This window comes from Anser cygnoides, chromosome 3 (genome assembly GCF_040182565.1).
Source record: "Anser cygnoides isolate HZ-2024a breed goose chromosome 3, Taihu_goose_T2T_genome, whole genome shotgun sequence".
NCBI lineage: Eukaryota > Metazoa > Chordata > Aves > Anseriformes > Anatidae > Anser > Anser cygnoides.
In genome coordinates, this window is record NC_089875.1 from 47,815,650 (window position 1) to 47,843,242 (window position 27,593).

The window sequence follows — 27,593 nt, forward strand, 5'->3', positions numbered from 1 at the left end:
TCTGAGTCAAATGTTAAAACTTGTACTTACTAAAGAGATACCTTTGGAAGAGTTTCATGTTTTGATTTGACTGCAGTACAAACTTTGAAAACTAATGTATGTGCAGGATTCTCTGAAGCACTCATTTATGACGTGTATAAAGTGAGTATCCAGAGAGAGTCTGCTGCTTATATGTTTCAGTAACTTTTTAACAGATAAGCATTTTCATGTCTCACATCTCAAGATCAGGTATTGAAATGTTATGCTCACATCATCTAAAATTCTATTACATTTTTTTTGACAAGTTAGTTAAGGAAGTAAAAATGGAAAAATATAAAGTAGATGTACGTATTCTTATTTTTGAAAGTCTTCCAACATGACCAGATGCAAAACAGATTCTCACCAATGGAGGTCTGTCTTCAAACTAAAATTCAGTTTGTTAATCCTTCAGTTCAGTACTTGAGGTGCTGTTGACAGCTTTTTCTTTCTCTTCACAGAATGGTAAGTATACTTTATTTTACCATTTCTGAAAGTATTAACTTGAACTATTTATCTGTAAGTCTGGTCTCCATGGGTTGTAAATGTTTTGATAAATGTGTCTTGAACAGTGAAAATTACAATTAACTGAAAATGGCTTTTTTTCTGATACATGAGTAATCTTATGAATTGTCAGTTCAGAATCTGATTTGAAGTTAATGAGTTGAAAATAATTTCAGCCCTTCCAAAATAACTTGAGAATGTTGGATCTTCCTGCCAGTTGGGAACTTTGTCTCTCTTTTGTTTTAAATGCTACTTCCTTCTCCTTGTGCTACTGCTCATCCTTTTGAAGGATGTATATGAACCAGGACTGCTGTCTACTTCAAGGAGAGGACTAACAAACTATGGCCAGAGTGGAGCAAAATAGCCACATTATTTTAATTAAATAATGCTGCAGCTTTCAATTTTAAATTTTAATTGAAAGGCTTTTTCCTCAGATGAGCAAAGCCCAAAGGTTTACTGTTTTTCTTCTCTTACAGCCACTGACATCACTCACACCTAAATTATTAGGGAATTGCATTCCTTCTGCTGATTTAGGTTCTTCAATTATAGTAGAGGAAATGCTGGAACCTGAAAACCTGAACGCAAATACTGGCAACATGTGATAAGTTACATGTGACAAAATAAGATAAGTATAAGGATAATAAGGATAAGTAACATGTGACAAAATAACACAATGCTGGTGTCTATAACCCTGTAGAAAAAGCTAACGTGTTGCCCTTGAATGCTATGAATATGGAACTAGATCTCATTTGTGGAGTATATTCTGGCTTTTGTTTTTTTTCTTTCTTCCTAGTGTGTGAAGGTGTTTGTCAATGAAAAGCTTGTAGCTCAGGTGTGGAGAACTGCTCAAAGAATGCCACCTCACAGATTTCATATCTCTGTCTTGAAGAGGTTTTCCTACCTAGAGGTGCTCAACAGCTGCAGAGGAAGGAGTTTTTTTCAATCAGCAGTTCTTTCCACGCAGGGTGGACTGGCTGTGTTTCTGTATGGAACTGTAGATTTAACCATAACAATTAGAAATCTATGGATCAGAGCAGAAAATATGCTTTGGATTTAAAATGTATAGTTTTCCAGACTTCTTGCAGTCATGGACTACTTACGTATGTAAAGGCTTAGGAACATCAGCTGAAAGGTACTAATGCATTTGTTGAGAAACTGCCAGCATTCTTTTAAAGAACTTTTTAATACTCCCTCCTAATCCATAGTGTCATACAGCACATGCATACAGTACTGTTGGTGTGTACTCTATGTTCCTTGTAAAAATGGATACACTTTGCAATTTTAAATTTTATTAATCTTAATTTATTTTCTGGTAGGAACTTTAATACTCTATTAAAAATAACACTACTGTGTAAGTCATTTTTGTGTGAGAAATTTCACAGGTGTTTAGTGTTGATTATTTCTATAAGACCATACTATATTCATGCTTTCCAGTTGCAGGACAGTTGTTATTAGATTTGGGGACTGAACATTGTGGTGAAGGTAGAATGTGACACAACAAAGTTAAATGTGAGTTGAGGTCGTAATTATTATATACAAAAATGAGTGGAAGAATTCATGGGCATATAGAAAATGTGTGGTGGGATTTTGTTTGTATGTTTGTTTGGTTTTTGGTGTGTCATTCTTTCCACAACGTAATTTCTTTCAGACATTTAGATAACACTGCTGTCAAGGTGGGCTGCAACTTTGTATTTGTTATATCTTCTTAATTATCCCATTGAATACATGACTTCCAAAATGTATATCCACAAAATAACACTAATTGGCAAAAAAAAAAAAAAAAAGTTTTAAAAAAGTTTCTAATAGTATTTTTTTCTGAAAAAAAGAAAAAATCTTGTTGTGCAAGCATTATCAGTAGAATTTCACAACACTGATTGATACAAAACCTTAAGAATGTAAGCTGAGTTGAAGTGTGTCGAGTATAGGCTAGGTCAAAGTATAACTTTATGTGCTTTTTAACGTTGAAAGAGTCTCCCCTTAATTATTGAAGTGCATAAAACCAAATGGTTTTATTTAGGAATAATCTTTGTCTGTTAACACATTGTAGGTGATAATTTTTTGTATGCAAGTGGGAACATTTGTGTAGGAGAAGGTTGATTAAAAGGAGCCTAAAAGTGTCTGAGTGTAGTTAACCACATATGCTTAATACTTAGTGACTTTACATATGTTTAACAAGCAGCTTTTCACTCCTTGCCTGAAGCTGGGGTCAGCCTAGACTTGGAACTGAAACTTATGACTTATATTACATAAGCTCAAGCTGAGCTTTCAAATAGAAGTCACCGATTGCAGTACATGCGTTATGCACTGACATTTTGTGCTTGGAAAAGCAAGGAGCATACAGCTTGGCCAAGGTTAAATGTTAGTTGTACTTTTTTTTTTTTTTTTTTTTCCTCCTGCTTTTAAGAGCCTGGCCCTTGCTTGTACTACATCAGTTAATTCTGTTTGCCTCTTTAAATTCTTGTATTTGCCATGAGGTTTGTTGTATTGATGTGATGTCAAGAAAAGATTTAGAGACTGCTTTCATGTGGCTTCTTACATGACTAAGATCAGCTAAGATAAATCTCAATCAAGTGGGTCATTTTGTTGTCTTTAACATTTTTAGAATGACCCAGGAAATACGATTTATAGTAAACCATTTGAGTGGTATTAGTGAGCAGTTACTGTTGGTGTGTTTCATGTGAAATTACATGGAAGATACTCATGCAAGATGGTTGTTCTGTACAAAACCTACAGGAATCTATTTGGGCTATTTGCTCAGACACGACCTAGCAGGGCTGTACCTGTAGGGCTAGCTTGAAGTCACAAGTAAGTGAGCCGCTCTAGCATAACGGAGAAATAGATGAGATGTACACAGCTGGGTACTGCAGTAATATTGGATATCTCTTCTGGTTCCTCAGTGTTTCTGGTCTTGCAATCCGTGCCAGACTTTGGCTAGCTTCGGCTGCAGCTATTCAGCTGTATTTGTAGTTTGTTTCACCCTCCTCACCAGGTTTCTCTGTTCGAGCTTTTCACCATTCCCAAGTATCCAAGCTCCACTTGCCCCATATAACAGTTAATAATAGATGTGTATCTGTTAAGGAAGGAGGGGAAATCGGGTTTGGAGAATGGGGGAAAAAAATGAACATATACGGTGAAGAAAAAAAACAGGCAGTCCAGTTTAGGAACAAGCAAAGGAAATAAACTAAAGGATCAAATGTGCCAAGCATGCAGATAGCTAGGGCTTCAGTGTCTGAAGAGTTAAAAATTCATCTCTTGTATAACAGTCCATTGTAGCATTTATCAGTTCATGGAACTGCTTTGTGTTTTAAGTACGTGTTAACTTGAATCAAATATAGGTCCTGTAATTTTCACACTGAGTATTCTTCTTATTCTTTGTGTTACATTCAAAAAGGATCAACCTAAAAATTAAAGCTTGTCGCCTCTGTAAAATCCTGGGTGTTTGGAGTTGAATCTTGTCATTTTTTAAATATACTTTCCACCAATTTATATGGAATTGCTGAGCACTACTATTGTGAAACTTGGCCTGAATTCAACACAACTGCATCTCCATTGTTCAGATGAAATTATTGATAACTCTAGTATTACAAAATCCACTGTTAAGATGCAAGACTAACTTTTTTTTTCTTTTTCACGTGGTACACCTATATCAGTCTTAGATTTCTTAGCACAGTATATTTTCTGCTATGTAGAGGGCTGTGGTTTTAAAATGGATGAATGAGTTGGTATCTGAAATCAAGGGTGGGACCAGTTTGACGAATTCATTAAAAGTTTATATGAACCTTTGGGGGCTCCTTGGGTCTTGCCACTTGTATGAATATTCTTACAGAGAGGCCTTTGCAATTACTGGCATCTGCTTCCCAGGACTGTTCTGTGAGCGTTTGTCTTCACAGACCTGTAAGTTTAGCTGTTACATGCTCCTTTCTCAAGGTTGTCAACACATTTGAAAGGCTCATCTGGACACTCTTCAAATGTTTGTTCCCAGCTACAAACATTTGTGGCTTGCCTTAAAATCCTTTTGGAAAACCACAAGTTCTTGAGCCTAGGATAACTACTTGAGGCATGTGTGACAAATGTGTTGATTACTTCTACCTAATTGACACTCGGTTTAAAAACACATGACAAAAACCAACAACCCACAAATCAAAGAGAAACCACTACAATTTTTAAGTCTGGAACACCATGGGTTAGTTTATTTTTTGAAACTGGAAGGCTGACAGGTTTCAGAGCCTGTTGTAGACAAGGCCTTACTGTCTACATGGAGATGCAGAAAGCTAGTATCGCAGTGCAAGAGGAGGAATAACTCTTTATGACCATCCCTTGGCCCAGCTTTGGATTTTCTCTGCCTGATTTGGGAGGAAAAGCCAACCTTATAAAACCAAATCCAGGAGTGTTGCTCCCCTCTTAGGGAGCTGTTCCTTTAAAAAGAAGCAACACCCAGTGCTATTGCAGGTCTACAGAATACCAGTTGTGTGGCTAGATTTCGCTATGTGAAGTTTTTATCTTTTCCACTTTAAAAATACTTAAGAAATGTTGCAAGCTTTTTCAAAACTTCAAGACAGAAAGTCATCTTTGTACAACAATTTTGATCCCTTTCACAATTTCTGTAGTGCTGTAGACATTTGTGTGTGGGAGTTGCTTAAAATTTCTTAGATATGTGAATATGCCTACTGAAGTCAGTAATACTTAAAATTGGACACATGCTGACATGTTTGCAGGTTTTGTGTTCTAGGCTTCAGAACAGAAAACATTTTCTTAGCAAAGATTTTATTCTGTAAGCATTTTATGTGCCTCTCCACTCAAAAGTTTGAGTCTGAAAAAAAAAAAGCTGTTAGATTTTGCTGGCAAATTTGCTGGCAATTTTATGAACAAACAGAAGCAGTTTTCTACTGTACTAGTTCTGTGAATGTTCGTGTACCTGTGTCAGTAAAACCCTTACTCCAGTGATGAACATACAATGTAGTCACCTTGGAGAAATGAATGTTCTAGTTAAATCTTAAACTCTGCAATCTTGAGATTGCTGTGAACAGTACAGTCCCTATCAGTATTCCAAAAAATTAGAGTACACTTTAAAATTATACTTTGCCCCTGAAGTGAGCAGCTCGGTGTCATTTTGAATTGTGATGATATTATCACTGCGGGTGTCCGAAAGGATACTGGATGAACTGCAGTAAGGTAGTGTGGAGCTTCTGGGCAATAGCCTGCAAGTTAAACTGGCATGAAAATTGTACCAGATCAGTCAGCCACTGAGAACTCTTGAGAACAGGTAGAGTTATCGTCACCACTGAATGGGATGGTAGTTGATCCAGTTTACAGTGTTGCTTTAACAATGCCAAACAGCTAGCTTGCTTGCTATTCTATTTCTGCAGAGTGAATGTTTATGGCTTTCTATATTTCACTGTGTTTTACGTATCAAGGAAAAACGAGATGAAAAGGTTCAACAGGTTGAAACAGAGTTTTGTGGAGTTTTACTGCAACCTGCTACAGTTCCCTGCAAGGATGTAATAGTACTCTGCAGTATGCTGCATCAGCTTTAGCTGTCCTGGGGAAGTTTTCCCCAAAGGGGAAAGTTACCTGGCAGCAAATGGGACGGAAGAGTTCCCACAAATAAGGCCAGACCTCTTCAGCTGGGCTGATCTGATATTGTGAAGACAGCCCAAGCAAAGACAACCAGATGGAAATGTTCTCCTGCAGCACTTAGGTCACTAGTAAGAGTCTAGTTGATTTTTTGTCAAACGTTCTAGGGTTCACAGGGTCTAAATTTGCAGAAAAATGTGATTTGGACATGCAATATGAAGACAGGTAATGCAATGTGTAGGTCTGGAACAAAATCTATTGCTTGACAATGTTGAAGTAAAGACAGCATTGTTTGATTTGAAAGAGACTTTGTTAAGGTGGAAAAAATGATTTACCGGAACACTTAATAGCTAATGTTTTGGGTATGAATGCTCATTCAGTCCTTTTAAAATTGTCTTGAAGCAAGAATTTTTTAGTTTGTGCTTTTAATATTATAAACTGCGTTTCTCCCTAAGAAAACAGGAATGGGTGTCCAGGCAATCTGTAATTTTGTATGTTAGAATGAAAAAGAACAGTTATAATTTTCATCATATCCATGGTGTTTCCTTGAAAGTAACCAATTCAGATAATATTAATGATTTTTTGTGGAGGAATAAGCATTTTGCCTAAACAGCAATTTAGGTAAAGGGTTCTCTGCTACTGTATATGCTTTATAAGATGCTTAGTTTTACAAATGTCATGTGGGGCAGTCTTACCGATTCAATGAAGATTAAAAAAATAATAATACAGATAATACTTAGTGCATAAAATACTTTTTTTTGTGGCATTACTTAGTTTTTTATTTTATTTTATTTTATTTTATTCTCCCCTGTAGATTTCCATGCTTTCAGAATTAAAATAATAGCACAGTAGACTTTTTCTGCTAATTTTGTAGTATTTTCTATGATGGAATGCAAGAAGAGCAAAACATTTGGTAATTCCATATCTTAGGTAGCTTTCAAAAGTGATACTTATAACAAATTCAACTTGGTCATAATAGACTCATAATTCCTTCTGTGCACAATAATTTTGTCATTTTTGTTCATCCTTACAGCTCTTTATCTTGCCAAAGCTGACCGAGATCTTTGTATGTAAAATATGAAAACTTAAAAGTCCCAGATCCACCTTACAGTTCCTAAAAGGAGCCCGAGTTTATACTTTGATTTCTTATGTTGCTCTCCTAATATATTTTGAGCATATTATAGATTTTTTTGTTTGTTTAGAAATTATTAGCTTAAGTGCATACCTTTTGTAGTATGATCTTTTGAGGGATCTCAAGCTAAGGACTATTTTAAGAATTTGATATGGTTAAGGAAACAGAGTTTTCCTTCAGTCTCTGCTGAATCATTCTTCTAACTGTGGACATGTCTTATCTTTGGATAAGATAACAATTCATACCACATGGGGTTGTTAACTTTCTCATGGCTCTTAATTAGCTATGTTAAGGTATGGCCATTTTAGCTCACATAATTTTTTTTCCTTTTGACTTACATTCTTTGTGCAGTTTTGGTTTCCTAATGCTTTCCTTTTTACATATGTAAGGCTATTGAACAGAATTACATCAGGATGTCGAAAAAGCAGTGTTATCTCAAGGTCTGATGCAGTTTCTTGACAAGATAGGGAAGTTTGAGGATGGCTTTATCCATCGCACAACTTGAAGATCTCTGGAGAAAACAGTCATGGAAAGTAAAGAGGTCAATAAAAGTGTTTATAAAAGAATGATCAATGGAAATATTTATTTTTGTTAGACTATTATAGAAGATGTGGTCAAGATCAAAGCCTCACTGTGCTAAATGGGATGTTCAACCTGTGCAGAGTACAAACAGAAGTCCTTTTTGTGGACCACAGAAGTAATTATCTTTAAACATGTGAAGAGATTCTTTTGATATTATCATACTAAATAAATTAATCAAACTAGGATGTACGAGTTGGGATATTACTTGAAGAGAAAGTGATGAATTTTGAATGAGAAAAAATTTCCATTTTACAGGTAGAGAAATAATACATATGGAGTGAAGCAATGTTCTGTAGTCACACACAAGAATTAGGAAATGAAACTTAAGTTTTTTGATTCTCAGGTTGCCAAAGGACTGTTCCTCTTTCAGCTTAGTTTGACTTTGTTGCATGAAACATTCTGTAGTTGAGTAAATAACATGCTCTCCCTGCCCCCATATGGAACTTGTCACCTAAATGGAAGAATAAATACCCTGGTTACTCAGTTATAATTTTCATTTGATTTCAGTTACAGAGAATATAAAATCATCTGTGCTAATTTGTGATCTGTTTCAAATTTCAGATAAATTAATATGTAACATATCATACAGGTACATTAATATCAGCAATTAAACTGAATTTTTGATCCTTTAAAAAATAACTAAAATGTATCCTTCCCCCACCAGCTTGAGTGATACTTTTCAACAAATATTTTGAAATTTTTTAATTTTAAAATCACTGATTTTAATCCAGAACTGCCACCTCCTTGTGAAATTTGGTAGTAATTCTTCAATGATTGCAGCTACAAGTACTTATGTTGAAATGCTGGCCATGTCTGAATAAGATTACTAGCTGTACTGTGGCTGCATCTCCAGTATTCCCATTCTGTGTCATTCTGGCGGGTCATGCTCTTATACAGAGGTCCAGATTTTTTTTATTTTTTTTTTTAATATCTTTTTTTTCCGGCATTTAGGCCAATGTGTCATCCGGATTTTTTCCTCTGGGATAACTTTGTGATTGGCAGAAGCGTATTTCTTCCGCTGACAAGGAATCTGGCCACAGCAAGAAAGGTTTGGCGCAGCCTCCTCCAGAGGACTGTGGTGTCTTTGCAGTGGATTGTGAGACCGGATCCAGAGTTCAAGACCCAAACTGAGCTCTCCAAAAACAAACATTATACCTGTTTTTGTTTCATATTCTGGGATAGAAGTGAGGCATCTGGTTGTTTTATAAACTCAATTACAATACTTCTCTATTTCTATTTTTTGATTTATTTTTCTATTTCGTTTTACTACCAAATAAGCTTTTACAATAGGCTTTATACTAGTTTATGGAGTTTTGTTCACAGGAGAACTACTTGATTATAGTTAGACTGGGTGTGAACTGTAACCCCTTCCCTGTAAATAACCTGAATTCTAGTTGTTTTCTATTTTTCCTAGAAAAAGCCTTTGTTTTCTTCCTTTTTTTTCCTAATTTCCTCCTCTTTTCCCTGCAAAAAGAAAAAGTAAAAAAAAAAAAAAATGAAATCCCCTAAAATCTGAATACAAACCAAAAATATACTTTAAAACAACAGCAGAGTTCTTCAACCAACTTTCTTTCTTTCTGGCAGGAAGTAAAATCTGAAGCCGAAAATTAAATTGAGTTCCTTCTTTTTAAGTCATCGCAATATAAACAGCAGAAGTTCGATGGGCAAGAATGTGCCTGTTGTGATATGAAATCTTTGGTAGACATGACATTTTCATTAATTAGAATTTAAATACAGTCCAAATGAAAAACTAAACAAGTATGCAAGGGGGTATCATCTGACTTATTCCTTAAGGCCTAACTTGATTCTACAGGACTTGAGAGAGGTTGAGATAAAGGTGTTATCAAAAAATTGATAGGCTGAATGTCGCTTTGAATTTTTGTTATTATAAAAGAAATCAGCTTTTGTATTTTGTATCCCAGTCCATATGCATTTCATCCAAGTGCAGAAATCCATCTGTGAAGGTCAGATTGCAGATTAGTTGTAGGAAGATGATGTTTCTTTTCAGGTTTCTGATTGTATTTTTCTCTTCCCATCTACTAAACCTGATAGAACCTGATAGCTTTTTTTTTTTTTTTTGTCAAACAGGTTTCTATTTTAAATAACAAGTAGGAAAACAGAAAAATAATTCAGAATCATAAAAAATCAGGAAAAAAAAGTCACATTGTAATAATTTTGTAGATATTCATAGCAAAACAGTGGATATGTAGTATTTCATCCTGTAGCAGTGTTTTAAATGTCAGGATCTTCGATCATAATTTTTTATTTTGTATTTTATGTAAGAATACATTATTGGTATTTACCTAATAAACAGTCAGGTCATATTTGGAGTGGAAAGTGTACTGCTCGTACTAGAAAATTTCCCAAAATACACTAAACTCATAGTGCAGATTTTATTCTCCTACTGGCAATGTTGACAAAGGCTTAGGAAGTGTTTTCATTTAGTTCTTCATTTCTGCTAGTTCATTTGACCATAAAAGCGTATTGCTTCTTCAGAAGAATGATTGTCCCACAAACTAAACAGTATTATTATGGTTTAGAAAGCTGACTTAACATGAAGAATGAAACTTCTGAAGCATGGGAGGGCAGTATGCAGCAAAACATAACAATTTTTGATGACGCTCTCTGTGAAAACCTAGAACCTTCATTGAAGTGAACCAAATCCATGAGAGAGTGCCCAGTCCTGGTCCTTTGACAAGGAGGTGTGAGTGTTCACAAAGCTCTGCTGAATCCTTAATGAATAAAGTTTCTGTACAAGTGTTGAGTAGTTTGGCTTTGTTGTATGTTGATGTCAGTCTGGCTCACTGCAGTGTAAGATCAAAAGTTTTTGAAGGGAAATACCTGGAAATAATTAGAAAAAGTGGTCTGGGGTACAAAACCACTAATTTTCAGATACTTTAACAGCTTCTCATTTTGTCTTGTAATTTATACCTTGTGATGCAGCTTCAGAGGTAGAATAGTGCTTCATTTAAGCAAATTAATCTGAAGGAGGTGACTTTTGCTTTTGCAGTCTGATTCATACATATTGTGTAGGAAGGGCAGGGTAAGACAAATCATATTTTTCTGAGTAATTATATTAATTTTTCAGTGGAATAAACCTTGGAAAGCAGATGTTTTACTTGATTGCCTTCCTGGGTGAATGTTTTTCTAAGTACTAAAAACAAAGGTTCCTTTGTGCAATCAATTTTTAAGCTTGGGATTTTACTTAAACAAGACTTATGCTACAGTACCTCCCCAAGAATAATTTGCCTAAGTAATAAATCTTGTTGAAGCTGTGTGTTTGAAGCAATAAACTAGGCCATTTAAATCTTGTTAGTAATAAGCAACTGCGCCGGTTCAGAACTTTCCTGGAGGACGTGCTTACCTTGATAAGCTTTTTAATGAGTGTATCGTATTCCCCATTTCTCTGGCAACCCTCTCAGCCAGCTGTGTATGAAAGGTAGCATTGTCCCCCAATCTTGCATTGTTCTGCCTTCTCTGAAGCTAAATGAGAAGTCATTCTTCTCCTCTCGAAGTGTATGGGGAAAGTGGGTGAAATCGCTGCCATGTTTTTCTGCAGCAGCAGGCAGCACGGTAGGCTGAAGTGTAATCCAGCCCTATTCTACAGTGCAGCTTGGCTCATGGGTCCCCTTTGGCCTCCTCCCTCCCAGTGACACACACCTTCCTTCCTTCCCCCCCTTTTTATTCTCTCTTTTCTTTTCACACTGCAGTGGATGAAGTGCCAGACCCTGCAGACTGATAAGATAAGGACCACTTGGTGCCTTGCCATGAGCCGGGGTCCCTGCTGGGCCCGCTGACGCACGTGGGCCTCCCCTGATGTCAAACAGCTGATAAGTAGCTCCTTGGCTTAGTGCCCAAAGCTCTCTGCCAAAAGGAAGGAAAAAAAGGCTCTTTGTCTGGAAAAGGCAGCTCTGTTGAGTGGTTTTTTTTTCTTTTTTTTTTTTTTTTTTATCTTGCTGCTTTTCTTGAATTGAGGCCAGAGTTCTGTCTGTTTAAACTATTTAGTATTATTTCTAAATTGTTTGGAGAGAATAAATGTCCGCTCAAAAAAGTGTGTTTAATTCATCAGGCATGATGCAGCATCAGATGTAAAATACCGCGTATAGTGTTTGTAAAACATGGCAGGCAGGCCCAATTTACAATGCTGTTTAAAGCTTATAAGAGACGTGCTTTTCAGGAACATGATACCATACCATGGGGCTGAATGAAAAAAAAAAATACAGAAATAAATAAATAAATAATAGAAATTAAGACAGAATCTATGATAAATAATGAATTAGTTGTCAGAATGAGTCCACAGTAAATACAGAAGACTAGTAGAAGACTAGTACTCTCTCTGAAGCCCTTCACCTTTTTAATTTTTTCTTTTCAGCTTTATAAGTATTATTGTATAGCTTTCGGTATGAAATTGTGAGTTTAGTACTTTGGATTTTGAAAGATGTGCACATACTTTGAAAGCATCATATTTTCTTGTGTTAATTTTGCAGAATGTTAAAACTAAGTGGTATGATGGTGTCATTAACTTACGCAATCTCAAAACTTTTAAGTTTCCTGGTATTTTTAAGGTCTGAAATTGAACATATTTCATATCACATGCTTTTTTTGTATCTTTGTATAAACCTTTTGTTTTCAAACTTTACATTCATCTGTGTATAAATGTTTCCAAATTTGCGTTAAGTAATTTGAATTTTCTTTTTATGTTTGTTTATTAACACTTCAGTGTACTTGCAGATGTCTTTATAGGTACATGCAGGGAAAATTTTATTTGATTTTACATCAATGTAAAGCCCAATCCATACCAGACATGCCAAGATGACTGTGTTAATCGCAGGTATCAAGGCATGGGCAACCACTGCAGTGGCTGCTGTTGTTGAACTCCTATAAGGCTGCTAGAAGTAACCTTAAATTGCTGCTATTGTGGGTAGTGAAGCAGTAGCAGCATGGGCTAAAAAATGAAATTGTTATCCAAGGTTTTTTGGGAAGCTTTACAGTCTAAAGCAATACCCAAACAACTGTTAAGGCTCCACTTTTTGCGGTACTTGCATTGGGATGTGCAGGACTGATGCTAAGATCCAACGGAGTCATTTTAAGTGGTGCTAAAAAGAACATAAGTGAACACGGTATGTGTGCAATGTTACAGGTATTAGTCAGAAGTTATTAAAATATTTGGACTCGTTTGGGGCTTCTTTCTATATAAGTCTTTGTATCCTGTTTGCCATGTATTTGTAGAATTTACTCCAAGTTTCATAGATTAAAAATACAAAAACAAACTAACAAAAAAAAAATACTAAGAAGTTGTGTGTGCATGTGGAGAGGTTTATGTTTGTCTGTACATATTTAAAATGCCAGACATGGAAGTCTGATGGGAAAGAGCTTTTCAGAATATCAGGGTAGTGCTAGATCTCAGTACTGCTCATCGCATTGTTGATACAGAAATCACCAAAGTACTGGCTTGTGTGTCTCAAAATATTACTTCTCTTGGGGCTCGCCCTCTCCTACTATGTTGGCAATGGTTGCAAAATTCAGCTGAATTTCTAATTGTGAGGAGCTTGCGGGATTTGTGCCCCAGACACTCTGTTGGATTGGATGCACAGCATCTAGGACTAAGACACAAACATGTTTTATTTCTGTTAGGATTAGGTACACAAATGTTTTAGAAACAGTAGGACTCTTGTTATTGGAAGATTATGCAGTCTTTTATTACGATGGCAACATTAGGTATAATATTTGTTGTGAAAGACCATGTTACCTCTCAAGCAAGTAGTTGTCTTAAGAGATACCTAAATTATTCTGAAATGAAATTTGGCACCAAGTGATCCATTATGTATTTCATTGGCTGTGTAAGAAGCTGGAATGAATAGAATGTGGTTTTAATTATGTACAACTCTGACACGTCTGGGAATTATTATTTAGAAATAAATTACACAGCAAATTTCGTTAATACACAGTGTTTTTCTCCTGCCTCCTCCGCTCTCTCCCGTTTGACAGTGGGCATTGTTTCCTGGTTCTCTGGGAGGATCTCTCTTCACTCTCTTCCTCTTTCAAATTTGATTATAGAACATTCTTCTCAAGGCAATGCCTAGGAAAAAGAGTGTCTAATGGGTCCTTTTTAGGGAAAAGAAAGGAGAGGTTTTATTTTAGCTCTCTGCTGCTTCTGGTTTCCAGAGACTGTATTCCCTGTAGAACACTATTCAAGAAAATGTGTTTTGAAGCATGGCTGCAATGGCTGATAATGAGGTAAATATTGACAACAAAAATAGTATAAAAAGAAGGATCAAAACACTGTATACATACTTGTATGTTTTTTATAACTGCCACATCTAGAGAGAGCCTTTTTCTGAAAAATCTTCTCTTCTGCTTAAACTTTGCAAGAGAAAGTATACGTTGATACTGTAATGAATAGAGGCCTAATTCCACCATGCAACTTCCATTGTATGAAGTTTCACCCTATGTATTCAAGAATGATTATCCTCTAAATAATTTTTGACAGAATTTGAAGTCAAAAACATTTTGAGTCTGCATTCTGAAGCTATCATATATAGTATTAATTTCCAATGTACTGTGATTCTGATTATTTTTACCCACAAAATGTTAATGTCTATAAAATACAAAATAACTTTTAAAATCTCATTTAAAAAGCATAATTTTATAACCGTGTGAAAAGAAAATTGTGTTTTAGTGCAAGTAATTCTACAATTTTCATAGGATCACTGAATGTCTTGAGTTGGAAGGGACCTTAAGGATCATCCGGTTCCAACCTTCCTGCCATGGGCAGGGATGCCACCCACTAGATCAGGTTGCTCAAAGCCCCATTTAATTTGGCCTACGGGCAACCTCTTCCAGTGGCTCACCACCCTCTGAGTGAAGAATTACCTCCTGACATCTAATCTAAACCTCCCCTCTTTTAGTTTGAAATCATTCCTCCCTGTCTTATCACTATCTTCCCAAGTAAAACGTCACTCTCCATCTTTCTAATAAGTCTCCTTTAAGTACTATGAGGTCATCCCAAAGCATTCTCTTCTTTGGCTGAACTACCACAGCTCTCTCAGCACGTAATCATAGGAGAGGTGAGCCAGCCCTCTGATCATCCTCCTGGCCCTCCTCTCGACCCACTGTCACAGGTCCTCGTCTTTTTTTTGTGCTGGGGGCCCCAAAGCTGGATGCAGCACTCTGGGTGGGGCCTCACAAGGGCAGAAGGAGGACAATCACCTCCGCCACACCTCTGTTGATGCAGCCCAGGAAGCAGTTGGCTTTTGGGGCTGTAAGCACACACTGATGACTCACGTTGAGCTTTTTGTCCACCAGAACCCCCAAGTCCTTCTCTGCAGGGCTGTTCTCAATGAGTTCTTCTCCCAGTCTGTATTCCTGTCTGGGATTGCCTCGACCCAGGTGCAGCACCTTGCGCTTTGTCTTGTTAAACCTCTTTAGGTTCACATAGGCCCACTTCTCAAGCTTGTCCAGGTCCCTTTGGATGGCATCCCTTCCATCTGTTTTATCAACTGCACCATTCAGCTTGGTGTCATCTGCAAACTTGCTGAGGTTGCATTTGATCCTACTATCTATGTCATCGATAAAGATATGAAAGAGTGCTGGTCCCAAGATGGAACCCTAAAAGACACTGCTTGCCACTGTCCTCCACCTGGACATAGGGCCATTGAACACAACTCTCTGGCTGCAGCAATCCAGCCAATTCCTTATCCACCAAACAGTTCACTCTTCAGATCCCTCTCTCTCCAATTTGTGTTAGAGATGTCATGTGGGACTGTCTTCAAGGCCTTGCAGAAGTCCAGGTAGATGACATCGGTTGGTCTTCCCTCATTAGCTGATGTAGTCACTCCATCATAGAAGGCCATCAGATTGGCCAGGCACGATTTGCTCTTGGTGAAGCCATGCTGGCTGTCCTATATCACCTCCTTGTCTTGCATGTGCCTTGGCATTGCTTCCAGGAGGATTTGTTCCATGATCTTCCCAGGCACAGAAGTGGAATTTACCAGCTTGTAGTTCCCCAGGTCTCCGTCCTTACCCTTTTTAAAAATGGGAGTGATGTTTCCCTTTTTCCAGTCACCAGGGATTTCACCTGACTGCCAGGACTTTTCAAATATGATGGAGAGAGGCTTGGCAGCTACATCAGCCAGTTCCCTCAGGACCAGGTTTTTGTCCTTTTGCTGTTTGGAGGCTGAAAAGGATTTCATTAAAGTCAACAGCATGATCTCATTGTCTTTAAGGTAAGCACCAGGTGTTGTATTCTTCTTTTTCTTTTGTTCTTATGGTGTTTTTTATTTTTTTTCCTATTGCTTATATTACTTCATAGAAATCATGAAATCTTTTTTTTTCCTGAATAAAAACTGCTATAAGACAAATACTTAATTTCGCTAATCAAAGCCCTTTTAGAATAACTCCATTATTTAAAAAGACATGATATTGTGTGAGTGGGTGGTTTAATATTTGACACATTCTTAATATTTAACATGTTCTAAATGTTTTATAACATTAATATTGGACATTCATTTGACATGAATGGCGGAATAGGGAAGTTAAGTTATGAAGAGTAACTGGAAAAATGTACCACTGTGAGAAGAATTGAAAATGGAGAGAGATGAGTTACAGCTTGTGTGAAACAAAACCCAAGATGTTCTGTAGAAGAAGCTAGACAGTGGAGTCAGAGAAAATTCACAGATGCAGTGAGCAGTTAGGACTGAAGTAATGACTCTAGAAAGGTTTTCTTTGACCAAACATTAGATAGTTGTATTAATGGTGCATAGTAGGAACACAACAGGCAAAGAATATTTATGGAGCTAGGTGTGGTCCAGGCAGTAAGACTTGATGACATTCCTCTTGATCTTTTTTGTCCAGGCCCTAATTCTGTATGGGTTACATGTAGTACCCTCCCTTCCAGTCAATACTGGGTTTCGGTAGCCTACCTCCTCCTCTTTGTCCCACAGCAAGGGCTGCTCACCTGCAACTCTGCCTGGGTGTGTTGTGTTTCTGTCCTGGGCAGCAAGAGAAGCAGTTTCCCTGTGAGGCAATTGTTTCGCAGCATGGGGACAGTGCCATTGTGTGCTTTCTTGGTGTGCCTTCAGAGAGGCACTCCCAAATTTTCATCCCTTAGGCATTCAGGAGGATAACAACAGTAGCTGTCTGTCATTTCCCTGACTTTTATGTGGCAGTGGACTTTATGATGATAAATTGAATGCTGCTTGTGCTCTGTTTTACTCTCTTCCTCCTATACCATTTCAGGCTTTTCTGCTCTTGGCTTTAAGAGCTGCTGTGGTGACCTACAGAACTTTATCTCAACTTTAATGCTGTTGGGTGCGTTAGCATTATCATAAGTAAAACAGAAAACTCTCGCTTAAGTTGTTATAATAAGATTATTTTACCAACTGAAAAAAGTTACTCAAAGAGAAATTATTAGTCACTTGTTCTTGAGCCTGACAGGCAATACAAATCTTCTTTTGGCCTAGGTATGTTTTATGTCTTTCATGGAAGAAGGAATACATGCACAGAAATCAGTGGATGCTACCAAGAAAGTGAGAATCTTTATCATTTGAAAATCTCAAAACTGGAGTAGTGATTTGCAATGAACAAAGCAAAGTATGATAAATAGTACTAAATACAGTATATGCAAATGTAAAACTAGAAATAGCTAGGCAGAAGTACTACAGAATCAGATATGGGGATAGATTCCTACTGGGCAGCAGAATGAGTAAGTCAACAAAGTATGGTGAAAGTTTTACTTGCAGAAATATTACAGGTGCAATGAGAAATAACATTTCCACTCTATTTACCATTGGTGAGGCTCTAGCTAAACTAACACGTATGCTTACACTGGAACGCCAAACTGTGAGGATATAAATGAGTCAGAATCCAAAGGAAAGCAGCAGAAATTGTAAGAGGTTTAGAAGACATAGTAAGCTTTAATTGGTCTAGAAAAGAGAAGATGAAGTGAAGAGGGTGATGTAGAATATGAGTCAATCTGACAGAAATTGTTACATGGAAAAAAACAGTTTTCCATAGGAAGTCACGGTATTACAGGAGAAAATGCAGGATTTTGATCAGGGAGATACAGATTAAATAGTACGGAATATGTGGACATGAGAGCAATACAAACTGGAAGGCCTACTACTATAGATTTTTCAAAATAGCTTTCAAATAGTATCTGAAGAGGGATACACTTAAAAGTGCTTGTGTGATCTTGCTTCAGATAAGAGAAATTCTTTCATGTTCTGTGTTGGTTACTGTGCAATTGAGTTGGTTTTTTTGATCACCTCTATTGTATAACTTCAAATCTATAAAAAATAAGGAATTAAATCCACATATTGTAATAGCAAAAATGGACATTTCAGCTTTATTTTCACTAACTTAAAATATTAAATAATTTTTAAAAAGACAGTTAAGGAATGATTTGCATTTAAGACTTTTAGACCCTGCTGTGGAGATTGGCAGAAAATGCAAGATATACAAAATTAGAAATCACCTTCTCTTTTTACTTTTACATAAAACAATAGGTTAAACTTCTTTTACAGGTCTTTTGCTTCTTCGAAAACAGAATTTGGCATGTGAACATTATGCTGTTGTTAAATTAATGTGATTAAGCAGTTTGGTTTGCTTTTACTTTCTTTGTGTCTTCCAAAGTGCATTAGTAGTAATTTAAAATCTAAAAGGAAAGAATTGGGGCAGTATTTAGATATTTGATACTTCAAATAGGAACTTACTGTTTACAGAGGGCACAAACTATTCTTGATGTGTATGTAGACTAAACACAACTGAAAGTTCAGTATCTCAGTCCCCAGTAGTGGAAAACTGCCAGGTGAAGATGAAGGAGGAGCCCAGGTGGAAGATGCAAAATGAGGAGACAAAGAGATTAGGTGAATGCTTGAATTTCAGAAAGTGAGAATTTGACCATAGAAAGTCCAAAAAACAATATGTCACTTAAAAAATTTCACCCTGACTGTGGCTGTAGGAAGTCTGTGGTGGAGAGGGAGAAGAGAGATGATTAAAACAAAACAAAACAAACAAACAAATGAACAAATCACAAACTTAAAAACTAGTATGACAACAGAATGTAGCCACAGCATTCAAGCTTTGTGAAAAATGTGTTCATTTAATACTGTATATGGGGAATCACCAAAGTCTGGGCAGGAAACAATTTAGGCGTGAATAAAGTTAACAAGGCGGTCTGATGTGATGGCTAATGTAGTGCACACTTACATTGTATTGTTGTTTCTACACTGATACAAAATGATGAATGTAAATGCAAAACGTGAGCTTTGGAGGTAACAGGTGTGTTTTTGCGTATTATCTTGGGTGACATGTGCAGTCTGCTTGTGTGTGCCTTTGTTTGTTTGTTTTACCAGTGGTTGACAAAACACATTCTTTCTTCCTTTACTAAATACTGAGGAAAATATTTTGAAACAACAAAACTGGTTAATAGAAGGTTTCATTTCAAAAGAAGGTGTGGGGTTATAATTAAAGGTGCAAGCTCAAATTTCATGGACTGAGGGAATGCAATGAGTGGATTAGAGGGAAGCAGTGAAGGGACAGTTGTTGCCTAGAGTCTCTAGCTGTTTTTTTGCACTGCCTGCACATCAAAAAGAAAAGTTTTGGAGGCTCATGATTTAAAATAATTTAAACTGACACTTTTCCTTTTATCACTTGAAGGCCAGAATGTTATTACAGCACGTTATTATAACTGGGTATGAATTATCCAAATATGTACAATTCTTCTCCACTAAGCAGTAAGATTTACGAAAGAATCAAAGCAGGTTGGATGACTGTCATAGAAGTATTTTTTTCTCAGGCTTCTACAGGATTATATCATCTTTAAAAAGCTTGGTAAAGCATCTGCCATCTTTAGGTGAGGATATAATCTCCACAAATTTGTCTTGTTGTCTTTTACAGTACTGTTTTAAAGTCTCAAATTAAATTTCTGTTATTGTCATACTACCCTATGCTTCCTGTAATAAGTATAGGGATGCTTTCTTGTGAATGTGACATCTGAGGGAATTATCCAAAAGCAGTGGTAAGGCTTTTGATTCATCTTCCTTTATCTCATCACAGAAGATGTTTCAGTGAGAATTTATAACTTTCTGCAGGTGTAAAGATCAGTGATGCTTTTTATAGGTGAATTCACAAATTTAGATGCAAGCAAGAATTTTTCTGTATCTCTACTCAATATAATACTGTTTTAGAAAGGTTCATATAATCATTGCTGCATTTCAGACTGCCCTAATTTTGTTGGATATACATCTGTCTTTTTTAGGCTGAAGTGTGAAAACTTGTTGCTTCTCTCAGAATTTATGGGTGATCTGAAAAATCATTAGACCCTGAATATGTTTTTTGTTTGTTTGTTTGTTTTGTTTTGTTTTTAAATTATACTGTTCTGGGTTAAGTTGTAGTGGGGGGGTGGGCTTGGGGGTTAGGAGGGAAGAAAAAAAAAAAGCAAACAACAGTGGACTGCACATTTAGGACTTGGCAACATTACACAGAGAACTCCCATTGAGTTAAGAGAGAGTTGATAGGAATGCTTTCCAGTTCTGAAAATAGGATAAATTAGATGAGAGTCTTAGGATGCTAGGCCCTTAAGTACAAGCCCCCTCATATACTGTTTTTAAAATTGTTCTTCTGATGTTTGAGATGTATTTTCCTGTAATTCTGTGTGTTACTGGGAATTGATGTTCATACTTATAATCTGATTGGTGTTGAGCCCTCAGAATAGATTACTGTGTGCATAGGAATATGGAAAGTAGAAGAAAATGTCCAATAGAAATATTTGCATTCTATGAGTGGTGTTTTTTTATTATTATTATTTATTTTTATTTTTTCTTTTTAAATAGAAAGTGAGTACCCTATGCTGGGGGAATTTGAAGTCTTGACTCAGGCTTACTGATATGCTTGCCAGCAAGGCACAGTAAGACCAAAGAATGAAAATTCAACCCTGCCATTCTGAATGCTATTACGGGTCCTTTTCACATGGAAGTGAATTCTAGTGAACTTGGAGCTTTTTACTACACTCAAGACTAAGGTCAGCAGCTTCCATTTCTGGCTTTGGACAGACTAGGTTGTTGTCACTTTGTCATACAGATGATCACTGAATGCAAAAATATTTCTTCTGATTATATGTTGTTGTCAGTAACAGCATATGATTAAACTAATGGAGATTAGTGTTTATGAGCAGCCAATATTTTATCTATACTATTTTTTGGGGAATATGGAAGAGAGAGAGAGAGAGAGCTCTTTAGTTGATTAAAGGGACCTGACACAAATTACATCTGAAAATGTTTTTGCAGGGTACGTAGAGCAAAGTCATTGTGTGCACAAGTATATATACTGTTAGACGGTGTCTAGGAGTTGTAAATAATGGATGTGGTTTCTAGTAAAAGATATATCAATGTTGAAATCAATCTTATTTGATATGAGTGTACAGCAATGACATTAAGACTAAAATACTATCTTGAGCTCATCTTTCAGTGTCAGGAATATTAACAGTTTTTATCATAGCTTTTCAATATGTTTGAATTTATTCTTTCATAGAATGAAATAGTAGTAATTTGGACTCATCCAAACTTACAAGAAGGCAAAGTGCAGAAATCATTTAACTTCATTCTTTCTTTTATATGTTCATAAAATGTATATGCTTGATCATCTGTGATTTCATTATTTAATGTTTATTATACATTGAGGTGATACTTAAATGAAAAGAATCTATTCTGTAGGCAAAGATAGAAATGCCATATTTCAATATTATAAGAGAGGTCAGCGCTTTATTTTGAAATAACAAGCTAGTGACAGTGTCCTATGCTGCTCTGAAGACAGAAAAAAAGGGTGTACCAGAGGTTAGTATACTCTGATAAAACTCCTTTTTAAACAACATGAATCTAATCATAGTCAATAATTAGTTCTTAAAGTTTTGTTCTCCTGCATTTCCCACAATTTTACTTCAGAGCAGCACAGGACATATTTCTTTCAAAGAAAACCTAATGTTTTGAAGATGCTGCCTCTGATAAGCAAGACATTAAACAGAGAAGACACTTCTATTAATTTCAGTGTCATTGTTCTGAAGTATAAAGCAACTTTCAGCATCGAGATACCATAGCATTAGCTTTTTTTTTTTTTTTTTTCCTGTGACCATGGGTAGTGCTGTTCCAACAAAAGCGCCACTATTCTGCTGAGGTTTCTCTATACTCCAAGCAGTCAGAACCAGACTTTAATATACTGGATTCAGTTGTTTAGCTGCTTTCTGATACTCCCCAAAGTAAGCTGTTTAGTGCCTCATCTAAAATCAAAAGCTCTCTGAAACAGGGACTGTATACAGCTTCCAACTTGTTGCTGTGATTCACAGAAAAAAATCTGTTATCTTAATGTGAATAAACATAGCTCTGATTGTTCTTTCACTTGCCCTGATTTAATCATCACACTGTCCAGCAATATTTCAATTTTTATATTCTTTATTTTTTTTTTTCTTCCCTTTAAATGGCAGGACAGGTACATATGCCATGCATATGTACTGAATTATATTAATTGTAATTTTTCTGTTAATATTTTTACTTGATAAAATGAAATAAGCTTTATGCATTTTTATAATAAAATAAGCAGATAAATGTATAAAATTATTAAATGGTATGTTAGTTTGGCAAGAATAACTATATACCCTTACAGTAGGGGCAAAATCCTTGGTAGGATTCTATCAGTTTCATTAAAGCTCCATCAAGGGAGCAGTTGTTGTAGTGTGTGTGTGTGGCATGTCTGCACACTAGATATCTATACAGTAACTTCCTAGTAATAATGTCCTCATATAGTGAAAAATTGGATTTTATTTATTTTTTTTTCATGAGGTGCTGGAGCGGGAGGGGAGGGCGAGATTGAGCACTAGATCCTGAGAGCAAAGTAGTAATATTTTATCACTGGTTTTGAAATGTTTATTTTAACTGCAGAATATCTTTCCAGGATGAGCATCTAATTTCTAGTAGGACAGTGGAAAGTGTAGTCCTTAACTGATACAGCAGTTCAGTACTTCTTCTTGGTACATGTTGAAATAAAGGCCCAATAAAAAGGTGTATGTGTGTAAAGCATGGATGTGATCTCAGATGCTCTAGGAGGCATACTTAAAAGAGCAAAAAAAAACCAACCCCAGTACTCGAAGTTGTTATATTTTATATATAAATTTTACAGTAGAAAGTCTCTATTTGAAAACCAGAAGTAGTTTCAGGAGAACAAAGCTGCCAGCTGAGTGCTGTGGTCGCTGTGCTGGGACACTGATGCTTACTGCAAGTCAGGGTAAGAAAGGAGACCTGGGGAACTACAGACCGGTGAGCCTCACCTCTGTGCCTGGGAAGATCACGGAACAGATCCTACTGGAAGCAATGTCAAGGCACATGCAAGACAAGGAGTTGATCTGGGACAGCTAGCCATGGCAGGGGTGTTGGCACTAGGTGATATTTAAGTTCCCTTCCAACCCAAGCCATTCTATTATATGATTCTATTTTAGCTATTTAGAGAGCATAATTGTTGTTTCATGCTGTCTTAGATGTTTAGGTATCCCTTTGCAACCCTCTTGTCTTAGAACCATAAGAGCAGGCAATAGTGTCCCTTGGAAATTTCTCAAGTGTTGTTTCTTTGATTTGGAGGAAACTGAGATGAGCTGCTATTAGAAGCTTTAGTGTTTGTGTGCCCTGAGCATGAGGAAAAGCAAAGCTCAAACATGTTTTTTCTCAATTTTGTAGAACAAAATTGTTTTCCTGGTTTGGCTATCGGGAGAAATATTTGTCCTCTTTAAATAAGTTCCTAGATGTCTGTCAAGGAATCTCGTAACAGGTGATCTCTTGCAATGGATTTTCTTGGTTTTGGGTTGGTTGGTTGGCATTTGGTGTGTTTTTTTTGTTTTTATTTTTAAACTGAAGATGACCACAAAGTAGAAATCTGTTAGATTACTTTGTAGTATTTTTGATAACTTGAATTAATGCCATGTTGGCCATGAATCTACTAAATTATATTTTAAATTCAAAGGCATGCCATGCCACATCAGAGGAATGCAGGATATGCTAATGGCTTAGGGTTACATTTTTGCTCAGTTAAAACTTGATATATTCTTATTGGGAGTATTTTTAACATCAACTGATTTGTTTTACTCTGTGGAAAATTTGCACAAAATATACATTTTATTTACATTTAGGGCTTAAATTATTTGAGATGCATGAAATGCCTATGTCTTCCAAAGAAGACATTTTGAGTTGGAACTGATATAAAATTGTTATCATCTAGCATTTAAAAAAAAAAAAACCAAAACCCAGGCATTTCATTCTCCATTCATGGTAATTGTAAGCTTGGAAAGTATGAGCTATGTTTGTTGCTGATAAGAAGGTTTATACTCTGCTTTAAATTCAAGATAAACTTGATGTTAGCTGGAGAGCTCCAACAAGATAAAATCTGCTAACTTTCTTAATGTAAAAGTGTTACAAAAAAATGCGCCTTTTTTTTTTCCATTTCTACGCTTAATTGCAAAATTGAAGTGACAAAGGACTAGTTTTCACTAGCAGCAGTTGGAATATGTAGAAAATGATGTTTTTTGCTTAAATTGGTAATTGGTTGTTGTATATAACTATTATTTACATCAGTAAAATCACTCATTTTTCATGCATCATTTGAGTTAATATTTGGGACTTATTTTTCAGTGCTTTCTATGGGCAGGGAATTTTGTTATTACGTTGTGCTTTTCCTGGAGAAAAGCTGTAAATGGTGGTCCAGATAAAACTCTGCTAGTAAACCTTTAATTGAACACGGAAACAAGGATTGGGTTTTAATCTTTTTATTTTAAAATAATACTTTTTACTTTTACATTAACTAAAGCTTTTAAAAATTATAATTAAATGAATTATTTAATTTATTATTAAATAAACTAAGCCATGAGGAATGGTCATGCATAAAGCAGTTCTTGCAGTTCTTGAATGGCAGTTTTGATTTCACTGTGTCTGCATCTCCTGGATGACATCTTCAGCTTTACTAGGTAACCTACTGATGTTGAAAAACACTGCTTTGGCTAATTTTTTTCTTTGTCTGAAAGTAAGTAAGTACTTTCTTAGTAAGCATTTTTTATATTCTGAAAACACTGGTTTAAAATGTCTTTCTTGAGAAGAGAGAAGTGAACATTATGTATTAGGAGGCACTGAGTCTGGCACTAGAAATTCAGATACAGCTCTGGATTATTCCAGATTTGAAGATTGCTATAATGAAGGACTTTGGTCCGTCTTTAGTTCTAATGTATTCTTTTCACGGACAGTGGTAAAAAGTTTGGTTATTTTAGTTACATATTCTAATATTATGTGTACTGGACTTTGGGAACAGAATAAAATAAAATAGGTAACACATAGGTAGGTTGACAGCACATGGGATGTCCTCACTACTCTTTTTATTCCCAGTGAAGAGATCTGCTGAAATCAAACTTTTTTGTTGCATCAGTTTTCAGACGGATGGATTTTCCATGCAGTTCACCACATAGTTACTCAAAAGTTTGTGAAAATACAAGAAAGCACCTGGAATATGCAGTTGGTCCTGGAAGATGAAGCAGCACTGCCCCGTTTGGTGGTAATCAGATGTTAGATGAGTTTTAAGTGATCATAGGAAAGGAATAGTACAAGCTATGAGCAAAAGGTATATAAGTTTATATCGGAGAGATATATCCCTTTGCCTGCAGACCATCTCAAAAATGAAATCCAACCTCCCTATGTCCCAGGATTTCACAATGTACAGAGCAATGGAGTTGTCTTTCCAGAGAATCAGAAAGGGAGGTGGAAGCATAATAGCATTCATAAATTAAAATTTCAAACTTAGCTAGGTTGTTGCTGGAAAACCACATGTTCTCTAAAGAGTTTAAAGATAGTCATCACTGACCAATAGTTGCTAACTTTGCTCTCTCACTTGTAAACAGTCCTTTTAAATCAGGTGATTGTGAAGACACTTGCATGGTCATCTTGTTCTTGCATTGCAGGTGTCTGGAGAGGTTTCCAAGGTTTTTAAGGCAATTCCTTGCACAGTTTGCCTCAGATTTTTAATACTCTTATTCCTTATGTTTATAGAACAGGGATCATGTAATGAACCTTCAAATGAGACTTTCAAGGTTAGGACAACTCTCTTTTTGTCAAAAAAAATAAATAAAATAAATAAAATAAAAGGAGTTTAATAAGGTAGACTATATAGAATAAACTAGCTTGCTGTTATAATTGTTGATGTGGAAAAAATGTGCAGTATGTGAGACAATGTTGTACAGTGATCAAATTATCAGAAAATTTTGGTTTTGTCTGCATCTGCTTATTTTTATGTTCCAGAAAGGCTGAGCTGCTTGAGTTGCTGTACAGGAGATATCTAGTAATCTTTGTCTTTTTTTAAAAAAAATCTCTACACAATGGACTCACCCTGTAAAACGATTTGTCGTGTAAATTATTTGTTTATTTTATTGAAGATATTTTCTCTATGTGGCATATTTGCAAGATAAAGTGTAGCTGCCTGGCCTTTCAGCTGGCATGCTCTCATTCTTCTGTGTTTTAGGCTGTAATTTCACAATGCCTGCAAAGCAGTGTAGCTAGACACTGGTTCTTTAGGAAAAGAACATGCCTTTGCCTTCCCCGACCCTGGTTGTTTATGCCCACTAGCTACTCTTTGTGCCAACATAAATCATGCAGGTGGACACAGTAACTTGACTGTGGCAAAAAGTGTTACTTTTTTCCCTCTTTTTGAGCTGTCTCAATTCTTACTTTTTTTTTTCCAGTCCTGTATGCTGCCTACCCACAGAGAGCTTCATGCCCATACCTTCTGCATACAGTCCGATCTGTGTTCATCCTCATGCCCCTGAAATTTACTTTTTTCTTTTCCTTGTGCTTTCTCCCAACTTTGCTCTGCCTGTTTTGCCAGTATGAAAGAGTGGTCGCAGATGGCACACTGTAACCTGTTTCAGTATCCTCTAGAGCCTGTCTATCACAATTTGCTTGCCTTCATTCCTTTTGCTACTCTCTGGCCCCTCAGAATTAAAACCTCATGCAGATTAAGATTTCATCGGCTGCTGCCATGCTGGGTACACTCAGTTTATGAAAATACTTTGTGTATTTACTGACTTTAATATTTGTATATTTTGAATATCTTGCAAGTTACAGTACATATATCACTGTCATTTGAACATAAGCATTACGGGATTGCTTGTTTACTGGAAAGCCAGGCTGGAGGCTTTGTGTGAATATGAATGTCTGGTGTGTTTGTTAGCTCACAAAGGAACATGTGCAGCAAACTGCCACTGCTATTAAGTACCCAAAACTGCTGCTCACCAAAATAACTAAGCTTTTATTCTGTAAAGTAATGCATCAGTGGTGCTAAAGGAGAAACAGGAATGTATTGTTGTCTATGACTGCTTTTTATCTTTGATGCAATATCCTTGAAAGAACTCATGATGCCCTTTTTCCTGCAGCACAACGCAGAGTCACTTTTTAGTTATCTGGGTGTACCGACATTTTCTCCAGATCCTTCATGCCATTGTCAGGTAAACTGAATTGTACAGAAATTTATATTCTCAAGCCTACAGAAGTTGGATACCTTCCCAGAGTTATATGAAAGAGTTGAAAAGCTACCAATTTGTTAAATCTCTTTAATTTGTCTAATAACAGATTTTGAAATTATTTTATTTTTTGTTTACTTCATTATTGGATATCTTATGACACAGCTTTTAACCGGCTGGTTTTGACAGCAGATCAATCTGTTTATGTTATCAATGTGGTTTTCAGCTTTGTTTTTAGAATTGTTGTCGTTA

At 36.2% G+C, this 27,593-nt stretch overlaps 1 protein-coding gene across 4 annotated transcripts in view; it reads left to right on the plus strand.

Annotated features, from left to right (window-relative positions):
* Positions 1-27,593, plus strand: part of PDE10A (phosphodiesterase 10A) — a 371,561-nt gene that overhangs the window by 219,006 nt on the left and 124,962 nt on the right. The window contains exon 1 of one of the 4 annotated variants that reach the window (XM_066994135.1): positions 24,777-27,326. The exons of the other annotated variants lie outside the window; for them this stretch is intronic. Coding sequence (XP_066850236.1) covers positions 27,314-27,326 — 13 coding nt within the window. The 5' untranslated portion in view covers positions 24,777-27,313. Of the gene's footprint in view, positions 1-24,776; positions 27,327-27,593 lie in introns of those variants that run through there. 4 annotated transcript variants of the gene reach the window in all.